This window comes from Ochlerotatus camptorhynchus, unplaced genomic scaffold (assembly GCF_037179485.1).
Source record: "Ochlerotatus camptorhynchus isolate MF236.1 unplaced genomic scaffold, CSIRO-AGI_Acam_v1.1 ptg000209l, whole genome shotgun sequence".
NCBI classification, from domain to species: domain Eukaryota; kingdom Metazoa; phylum Arthropoda; class Insecta; order Diptera; family Culicidae; genus Ochlerotatus; species Ochlerotatus camptorhynchus.
The window spans coordinates 2,200,327-2,210,214 of NW_027040699.1; the positions used below are offsets into that span (position 1 = coordinate 2,200,327).

Consider the following 9,888-nt stretch of genomic DNA (forward strand, 5'->3'; position numbering starts at 1 on the left):
GCAAATTACAGAGAAAACTTCGAGAGGAATTTTCTTTCACCGACAATGCATGCGACCTTATCTCTTCTTTCCTCGATCATCGCACCCAGGCGGTACGGATAGGAAATGTGATGTCCTCCCAGAGATCGGTGATAGATGGTACACCCCAGGGCTCGTGCTTGAGCGCTTTGCTATTTAGCCTCTACATCAATAGCCTTCCCCGTGGACTGAGATGCAGTTATCAGCTCTACGCTGATGACCTACAGATCTACATTTCTGGTGCCATCCAAAACGTAGACCAACTCGTCGAAGCCATAAACAACGATCTGGAAAGCATAGAGCGATGGGCCAGGCAGAACTCTCTTTTCCCCAACCCGAAGAAGACGCAAGCAATTATTTTTTGCAAAGAAGGAGCGGTAGCACCAACCACTAACATCGTTTTCTGCGGAGAACACATTATTTTGTCTGACAACGTAGTGAATCTTGGTCTAAGGATGGATCGCAACCTGAAGTGGAATGGACATGTGAACGACATAACGGCCAAAGTTTTTGGAACGTTGCGGACACTCCGAAGATTCGCTCCAGTTTTGTCAGTTCAAACCCGAATAAAGCTGGTGCAAGCAGTGGTCGTGCCGTTTTTCACCTACTGTGACGTCACTTACTATCCTGGACTGTCATCAGCGCTCCGTGATCAACTAAACCGTTGTTTCAAGGCAGCAGTTCGCTTTGTCTATGGCCTCACACGCAGAGAATCCACTGCTGCTGTAAGGAACTCTATTTTGGGACACGACCTGGACACAAATTACCGGAATAGAATCAGCTGTTTTATTCGCCAAGGGTACGCAGGAACTTTCCCACCTTATCTGCAGCAACACCTGAGAAGAGGACAGCTTGAGCGGGCCCGCTGCTTTGCGATTCCCCATCACACCACATCGAAGAAGAAGAAGAGTGTGATGATCGCAGGTGCAATCATCTGGAACCAGCTCCCTCTAGCAACACGACGACATACAAAGATCAGCGCATTCAAGACAGCGCTCTCAACAGGATCTCAAACCTAGTTTACTAAGAAAGCTACTTCCACTAATGACTTATTGTTCTCCTTTAGTTAAAAATCAAATGTTGTGTTTTCCTTGACCTGAGCAATGGTGTAACCGACAGGCTAACGTTACAATAATAAATTACAATTACAATTACTTAACTCAAATTTGAGTTGTTCTCATTCGCCGTGCTCATGTCTTCAAATCTGGCGTCCCTGTTGACATCCTTGCGGAAAAGCATAAAATTACCCCTTGGCTGAAGTGCATCCCATCCTGCTGCATTAATAAGAACAATTCGATACCTCAGCTAAAACTCGGGAATGAATTTTGTCTATAAATTTCACAACATTTTGCAATAGTACCGATTATTTCTTGTCTTATTTTAACAATTTATTCGCTATTTACAATTAAATTCCACTACCCGCACCTTACTGCCGTTCCTTCTTCTCCAGTTTTTCCAGCGCCTCGAGCAGCTCGCGATCGTTCTTCTCTCGGATCGTTCTGATGCAGTTCTCGACCGCCTCCCGGTGTTCCTTGTTCTCCGGTGGAAAGATCTGTCGCCTCGTCTCGGTCACCCACTTTTCGAAGTACTCCGGCTGATTGAACCAGTGGAACATCGCCACCGGGAAGGTCATATAGAGGGCCATCCGGCCGACTTCCATCATCCAGCCACCCATGGTACGGTCGAATTTCACGGTGTGCCCTAAAATTGGTCGGAATACAGTGGAAAACAGTAAAATTTTGCAAAAAATGCGCACTTACCTCGATGTTATGTAAAAAAATATCGGCTGCAATCAGCTGGAGTGTTTTGTTTTCATTTTTGGATGCACTTTTTTGACAGTTCAGAACAATGGCAGCACGAATGCTGTCAGTTCGTTGCACCCAAAAATCTCAACCCGAAGCCCGCACGTGTTTTTGTTTATTTTGGTTTCTCTGTGCGCGCAGAAGAGTCGTTTTTTTCGTTTGAAGATTTTCCGGTGCAAAAATGGGTGGAAATTCGAGAAAATTCAAGAAAGCGGAGAAAAGTAAAATCAAGCTCAAAAGTTCGCTCAAAGGTGCAAAGCTTCCGAAAGGTGCCAATGTGACAAAGACGAATTTCAAAGTACGCAAGATCGTCATTCCGGATCAGATCAAGCAGCGGAACCTAACGGATGCGGCTGTCCTCTCCAGTCGCAGCTTGTCGGTCAACGACTGCCTGTCCAAACTGAAGCAAAGCAATTCGACGTCGAAATGCGAAGGCCTTCGGGGTCTGCGCGAGATCCTCGGCAAACTCCCAACGGAGGTAACGGAAAACCATCTGAGCACAGCCATCAAGTCGATCGCTAGTATTTCCATCGACGTGGAACGGGATGTGCGTCGGGATTGCTACAAAACACTGGGTTTGCTGTTCGCAGCCGCCGGGCAGGAGAATGTGCTCCCGTTCTTCGATGTTCTGCTGTCGTTCCTCCGCTGCGCTATGACCCACATCCAGCCGAGAATTCAGGAAGATGCACTGCTGCTGCTGGATACGTACCTACAGCATTTACCGCAGTTGGTTCTGCTAAATAGGGACAAGATCTTTCCGCAGTTTCTGGATATGATTTCCAAGCTGAGGAGTGAATCCAAACCGGAACGGACGCTGACATTGAGCTTGAACAAGCAATCGACGAGCACCAAGTGGAGAACCCGGGTCCTGATGCGGCTGATTGGGATGCTGAAAATTTTGATCGATAGCAAAAAGCGGGACGACGGAACGGTGGTTGAGTCGAAGGTGGAGGATGAACCGATGGACACCGGGGACGAGAATAATCCGTAAGTATGGATGCTGGTTGTCGAGAGATTAACACTCCGAACACGATGTCTCCGGTAAATGGGTAATGGCAAATTTGCAATGTTTGAAAAATCATTGTTCAGCAATTTATCGATCGATTTTGAATCTATTGATACCGAATAAATCTTTAAAGTCTGTAGTTTCAAATGGCGCCAATAGATTTGAAATTTGTTAATAAATAGCTGAGCTAAGATTTTTCAGTTTGCTTTTACACATTTTACCTGAGGCATCGTGTTCGTAGTGCTAAATAAAAACAAAAATGTTTTAGAAATCTTTAACTTGATACACTCTTGGATCAGGTTAGGTTTCAGGTCCTAATATTCAGGTGATTATAAGAAAATCATAGATCATAGTAGGCATAGGGAAGGCAGTTAAGGCACCGACGAACCGACGTGACAGCTCATAGAAGCTACTTTCAAAATCTTGCCCAAGACGCCGTTAAACACTACCGCCATCTACTCATCCGATCGCGACATATCATGAGCAAGGACACGAACACACGGTAAATTTATATTGACTTGGTTTGCGTCTCACCTCGTTGGACAGATCAAATCGTTAATTTGACAAATCGAATTGCGGACAAACGAAATGCTCCAATGTCATGTCATGAACTGAGTAAGCCTACTTGTTGGATTGAAAACTAGTTAGAATCAAATCGACTTCGGTTAGGCATCTTGATGTCATTCCCGAACAAAGTCGGTTAACAAAATGAAATCGATATTAAAGTTTGCAGTTCCTAGCATAATGAAAACTCATTTTCATTTGTCGCGAAATTTGAGCTTAACTCTTTCAGCGTGACAAGCAGGAGGGATTTCAGATGAGAATTGAAATGTATATATTGAAATCCCTGGAATTTTTTTTTTGGTTTATTAATTGCTCGTCCTATTATCAACTGACTAAAAATACGAAATGACCGATAGATTATTGCTTGTGTTTCGAGGGGTGCATCGATTAGCTTGGGACCGAAGAGAGTACCAGAGCTGAGCCAAAAAGTTGAGCACGTTTCTTCGGGACCTTTTGGTCTTAGAGTTACCTCTATAGAGGTAACCCCTAATAAAAAATAACCATAAACGAACGATAACCCAAATCATTGAACTATTCCACAAATGGTTTGGATGATACCCAGAACACGTCGTTAAGCAAATTAACCATACAATTTTTATTAGGGACTCTAAGATTAGTAGGTCCCGAAGAAACGTGCTAAACTTTTTGGCTCAGCTCTGGTACTATCTTCGGTCCCAAGCTAATCGATGCACCCCTCGAAACATAGGAAAACCCACGAACCCCTCATTTTATCTGTCAAACTTTCTTAGTGAATCAAAACAAACAGTGTAGTACTAGAATTTCGACTAGAATGGGGTACGTAAATCGTTTGCTTGAGACCAATCATTAGAAGTTCTGATCGAAAGTACTTCTATTGAAAAGTTCAGAGAAGCTATGTGAAGAAGTTCTTCCTCAGAAATTCAAGCTGAAGTTTTTGGACTCTCTGTTACGGTTAGCTATTAAAATAGTATTCAGCAAAGCTTCCAAGGATTTCCAGATAATGTTTAAAATAATATACCACTAGGCCTATAATTAAACAATCAAACTCCCATCTAACGAGTCAACGTCTTCACACAGCTTCACCACCAAATCATCCCAGGTCTCGTCCAAAACGCTTAGCATCAACAACGTCTTCGACTACAAAGCCCCGCAGCATTTCCCTCTGGTACGGCACCGTCTCTACCAGCCGTGCCCGCTAACCTGTCTCTTCCGTAAATCCATTGGCGAAGACAAACTCTCACTGTCCGACCAGATCGACGAAGGTCGCAAGCTGAAGACCTACGTCCAGATGATGATGCCGTTGCTGTTCGAATCCTGGCTCGAGGTTCGTCCCACGTCCAGCGGTGGCGAAACGGCCGAGCACGTGTTGTCCCACGAAGCGGCAACGACGCTGGCGCTCCTGCTGGACATTGCCATCCAGCTGTGGGAGCTGGTCGTGATCTACGGCCGTGAGACAAATAACACCGACATGACCCGTTGGTTCCGGGAACAATATTCGGAGGATTTTTGCAACCACATTCTCAAGGGGTTCCCCTTCTATCAGAGTCCGAGTGCGACTGGCAAGGCTCGTGGCGTGGCACAAACTTCCGATGAATCAAAGGAACGGAACGTGGACGAGAAGTGCTACCAGCAGAATTTCAACATTTGCTACTTTTACTGCTGTATGAACGAGCACTTCCGCTCGGATCGGAGCAAGAACTACGACAAGGTGGTGAACTACGTGGAGCGTTGCGTGAACAATTGGAAGTTCCGCTCGCCGGAGGTGAGCTCGCTGCTGCTGAAGGTTCTCCGGTATATGTTGCTGGAGACGGATTGTGTCGCGGTGAATCAGAACACCCGAGGACTGCTGAAGACACTGCTTGAGGTATACATTCAGGCGAAACTACCACAGGAAACGCGCAATCGGATCTTGATTCTGTTTTGCGACATTATCGTTCTGAACGACCGTCTCTGGAGGGAGTATGGGTACGTTCGATATTTGAATGCTTTCGTCCGATGAAGACTAATCGGAGTTGTTTTGATTTCAGCCAGGAAATTTTCACACTCTGGTTGAGGATGCTTCCGAATTTACTGAAGAAACCGGTCATCGATTTCAACGTGCTGAAAGCGTTGCTCTGTTTGGCCAAGCAGAAGAATGCCATCTTCCTGTACAGTTTGGAGGAGAACGTGGATGATATTGTGGCCAATGTCGGTTCGATCAGGGTGGTTAATGAGCAATACAAGAACGAAGGACTGGTGCTGCTGGTGAACTTGCTATTCTGGATTAACAAACGGGATGTATTGGAGAAACTGCTTCAGCCGGAACGCGTCAAGGCGATGAAGATTGATGACGGGATGAAGGCATACTTCAGGAGTACGCTGAAGACGAGATTGACTTGTTTGTAGAACTATCCCTTCGCAATAAATCATTGAATAAACGTTTTCAGGACTTTCTTTCGTGAAGAACTCAAGCACTCCTTCGGCTTCCATAGATTTTTCAATTCATATTTTCTCAAACTTATCTCATCATTCACTAGTTACTTTTGTTGATTTTTTCGACGCTCCAAATACTTGTGAGGTTCTGCCTTTAAATTTTTAAATTGAGACTTATCCGAGCAGAAACTTAATTTAAACAGACTTACACAGCTCCTCGCACTTACCATTTAGCTGCGGCGTATTCTGTCTTACTTCCCACTTTACAGTTAGAGGATAGCTACGAACTAAGAAGTCTTCTAATGCACCGGTTAAACCGGCGAAGGCATGTACGATTCTGGGAATTTGAATGAATGATGCCCATGGGCGAACACACTCGGCAACAGGCCGGCATTGGGAACGATGTTCCACGAGAGGGTCAGCGTCACGTTCTGGTGTCCCCTGAAACAATACAAACCGAAAATTCATCATCCGACATTCCCGATCAAAGGCAAACAAAAAAACTCACTTCAAACCGTTGCCATCGTCCCAGAAGTAGTACTTGGTGTTCATGTTCTTAAAGTCCAGATTGGCATTCTCACCCCGGAGGATGATCTTGTCCCACAGGACGACCTGGTTCAGCTCGTTCTGCTCGGTTTTGTACTCGGCCGTCAGGTACAGGAACAGCTGCTTTACGTTCCAGTTGAACAGACCGTTCAGGTCGGTGCCGAGATCAAACGTGAGGAAGCCGAGATCATTCTTCTCCCGGGAAGCGCTAAAGTCCGGAACATTTTTGCTGAAAAGAAGAAAGCAAACCGCTTACGTGGTGTTTTGGGATTCGACTATTTTTTTTCCTTATCAACTTACACCAGCACTTTCACGGTGTTGATCTTGGCATTGGTCCGGTAGTCGTAGAAGAAGGTCGAAGCGAAGCAGCAGAATGTCAGGAAGGCCAGCACGCTTAGCGAATAGGCGAGGATTGCGTTCCCTCGGGTGAGAACGGTGTGCATCTTGCTCGTTGTGCGGATGCTCCGGGTTTCGACTAATTTCACACAAACGCACCACCAGCGGTTCCTGATGGAATTTACTTTTGACAAACTAGCGTTCCCGAACTGGTCGCGAAGGAAATCGAACGGATATTTCCTTCCGATTCAACAATTTTCCCCGATATAAACTCCGAAAGTGCCGCTTGGGCTGCGCTAATCAATCGAATCGCGACACGAAGCAACAAAATGTCAAACTACAAGTGGATGATGGAAAAAAGAAAACAACGTCAAACGATGGCCGCAAATGCGTGTAGTGGCGTTGTTGAGAAGTGGGGGCATCGGTGCACGCTTGATGAGAGAAGCAAGATGTCTTCCAAGAGGTGTTCTGATTTGCTTGAACCTGAGTGGTGCGAATGGACCACTTCGTCAAGCAGTTTAGCGTGATTGTCTACCAGTGATTTCACAAAACTGGTCCAACACATTATATTTTATTATGAAACGCACCACTTTTGGCTACTTTTCTCGTTATCCAGCTTTCCATGCTCGGTAATGGCGGCCTGTTTGTATGAATAAATGTATCCTTCACTGTGCTTTTTGACACTAACTGGAGGGCGTATGTTGTTTCATTTTCTTTTGTTCCTGGGAGAGGGAAAGGGAGGAGACAAAATCCGAACCTCCAGATAACACAGTGAAGGATACATTTATTCATACAAACAGGCCACCATTACCGAGCATGGAAAGCTGGATACAGCAACACAAATTGTAAAATAGATCAACCCTAATAAAAAATACCATACCTGAACCATAAGCCATATGAAAGAACTATTGGTTTGGATTAGAGAGGGTCTAGTATTACCGACGAACCGACATGCCACAGAAGCATTTCGTTTATCCACAATTCGATTTGTCAAACGAGCGATTCGAACTTTCAAACGGGCGATCAGATCTGTCAAACGAGGTGAGACGCAAACCATGGCAATATAAATTCTACGTGGGTTCGTGCCCTTGCTCATGATATGACGCGATCGGATCGTTGATTCTGTTTCTTGCGTGTTTTTGGATATCAGAAGGTGTTTCTGGGTGTTTCTGGGTGTTTCTGCATGTCGACCTACCTGTCAAAACGTTGATGCTCACTGGCAACCATAACATCAATATTTGTTTATAAACTAAAATTGATGATTCATTTTATTGCTGGTTCGACTAAGACCATTGTTGATCCATCTCAATTTCAAACGTAACTAATATTATTAACAAACCATTAACGTAAATTAACAAAATCAATGCGACATATTTGCAGAATTACATCTACGTTATGTGGAACTCGATCATCAAAAATCGACCCCATTTCAGTGATTTCAAGTGGTATAGAAGGACATCGATCTGTCAAATTGATTATACCAGCTGTAAAATGAGAAAGGGGATCAAGGGGCTTGTAAATTCTTTTAAATAGTTCTACCGTGGTTTCTAATTCTATGTATTCCTAGCACTCCTGAACTCATGTAGTATACTATTTCCTTAAACATGTATGTGCTTTATTTATAATTATATAGATAACTTTAACAAATTCATCACCTTGATTTACACAGCAAAATTGTGGTAAACTTAGAAGAAACATGTATGTAACATTTTCTTCTTTGGACACTTTCTTATTTTTTGGAAACTTTGATTTCTGGTTTCGTAGGAGGAAAAACACGACCGCGTAAATTTGGAATTAAGTGCTTACATTTTGAAATGCAGAGAGAAGCAGCAAAATTTGTAACAAGAGTCAGAAGAACCATTTGAAAAATATGTAGTGTTTTGAGCTGACCTTGCATTGTTCCATTCGCAAGAATTTTGCAAGCAGGACGATAAATGGAATCGAGCGCTTATCGATACAATATCCAAGATTTCAACACTCCCTATGTTTCTCAATTGCCGTCAATTGAAAGTTTCTTCATAAATCCCAACACTAAGAAGGCGACTACTCCAATTACTTTGTAACAAAAAACATGGTAAGATTGATCCTTGTTGATCGAAAACGCAAAAGAGGAGCTACACACAATCATAACAAATTTTTTTTCGACCACTATGGCTAAGGTCCCAGGGTGGGACTCCCACTAGGACTCCCAGCTAGCTGCCCTAATAAAAATTGTATGGTTAATTTGCTTAACGACGTGTTCTGGGTATCATCCAAACCATTTGTGGAATAGTTCAATGATTTGGGTTATCGTTCGTTTATGGTTATTTTTTATTAGGGTGTTTCAAAGTTAAACACTATAAACTAACGAAAATAATCGTTAATATGCATCAAATAGATATTTCGTGATGTAATCACAAGTTGACTCACTAAAAGCACAGTTAACAATATTTCAACATACCACAGACAAAATGATAGTTTCACACCTATTCAACGTAATCATCAAATCTTCGAATTGTTTGCATCAAATTACATGCAATAACACAATTTCCGTAATAAATCCAATGCAAACCAATAAGATCGAAGAGACGAAGAAATAATGCATCTGTAAATAGGCAATATTACCATAGAGGTAACTCTAAGACAAGTAGGTCCCGAAGAAACGTGCTCAACTTTTTGGCTCACCTCTGGTACTATCATCGGTTCCAAGCTTGTCGAATCACCCCTCGAAACATAGGAAAAACCAATAAGGCATTTTACGAGACAGATCGAGTCAGCTGATTTTATTCTGTTTACTAATTTGACATTTACTGGCGGGCCGAATATCTTCATTCGCAATACACGGCCATCAAAAGTGACTCACGGAGTGTGTTTAGCTTGCTTACTTTTTGGGTAAATCCGTGGCAAGCCCATACACTCGTGAGTTACTTTTGTTGGCCGTGTAGAGAATCAAAACAAAAATATCAGACGTAAACAATAACAATGCCACGAGCGGCCCGCCAGGAACTGTCATCAAAACGTCTCGTAAAATGGCTTATAGCCCCTCATTTTATCTGTCAAACTTTCATAGCGAATCAAAACAAACATTGCGTAGTACTAGAATTTCGACTAGAATAGGGTACGTTAATCGTTTGCTTGGGACCAATAGGCTACTAAAGTGGTGAGCCAATTTAAAATCGTTAACAACGACGCACTTGATTGGCTTCTGATTGACTTGAAAATACTACCCAACAAACATTGCATACA

General features: G+C 43.4%; 3 protein-coding genes across 3 annotated transcripts; 1 reads left to right on the forward strand and 2 right to left on the reverse strand.

The window, feature by feature from the left end:
* Positions 1-1,422: 1,422 nt before the first annotated feature.
* On the reverse strand, positions 1,423-1,751 carry LOC135703193 (protein PET100 homolog, mitochondrial). The gene has a single exon (XM_065224318.1). The coding sequence runs from the start codon at positions 1,691-1,693 to the stop codon at positions 1,445-1,447; it is 249 nt and encodes an 82-aa protein (XP_065080390.1). The 5' UTR covers positions 1,694-1,751; the 3' UTR covers positions 1,423-1,444.
* Positions 1,752-1,833: 82 nt separating this feature from the next.
* On the forward strand, positions 1,834-5,781 carry LOC135703154 (testis-expressed protein 10 homolog). Its single transcript, XM_065224261.1, has 3 exons — positions 1,834-2,807; positions 4,447-5,334; positions 5,397-5,781. Exons 1-3 carry the CDS (start codon positions 2,002-2,004, stop codon positions 5,752-5,754), a joined length of 2,052 nt encoding a protein of 683 aa, XP_065080333.1. The 5' UTR covers positions 1,834-2,001; the 3' UTR covers positions 5,755-5,781.
* Positions 5,782-5,855: 74 nt separating this feature from the next.
* Positions 5,856-6,996, reverse strand: Spase22-23 (Signal peptidase complex subunit Spase22-23). Its single transcript, XM_065224313.1, has 3 exons — positions 6,628-6,996; positions 6,290-6,556; positions 5,856-6,222 (listed from the first exon to the last, which is right to left on the reverse strand). Exons 1-3 carry the CDS (start codon positions 6,768-6,770, stop codon positions 6,093-6,095), a joined length of 540 nt encoding a protein of 179 aa, XP_065080385.1. The 5' UTR covers positions 6,771-6,996; the 3' UTR covers positions 5,856-6,092.
* Positions 6,997-9,888: the final 2,892 nt, after the last annotated feature.

Bases quoted from the DNA above. Each gene is read 5' to 3' on its own strand.
- LOC135703154 (XM_065224261.1), top strand. From the start codon at position 2,002: ATGGGTGGAAATTCGAGAAAATTCAAGAAAGCGGAGAAAAGTAAAATC. The intron at 2,808-4,446 runs GTAAGTATGGAT...GTCTTCACACAG, and splicing joins ACCGGGGACGAGAATAATCC to CTTCACCACCAAATCATCCC. The intron at 5,335-5,396 runs GTACGTTCGATA...TTTTGATTTCAG, and splicing joins CGTCTCTGGAGGGAGTATGG to CCAGGAAATTTTCACACTCT.
- Spase22-23 (XM_065224313.1), bottom strand. From the start codon at position 6,770: ATGCACACCGTTCTCACCCGAGGGAACGCAATCCTCGCCTATTCGCTA. The intron at 6,557-6,627 runs GTAAGTTGATAA...TCTTCTTTTCAG, and splicing joins AACACCGTGAAAGTGCTGGT to CAAAAATGTTCCGGACTTTA. The intron at 6,223-6,289 runs GTGAGTTTTTTT...GTATTGTTTCAG, and splicing joins GACGATGGCAACGGTTTGAA to GGGACACCAGAACGTGACGC.
- LOC135703193 (XM_065224318.1), bottom strand. From the start codon at position 1,693: ATGGGTGGCTGGATGATGGAAGTCGGCCGGATGGCCCTCTATATGACC.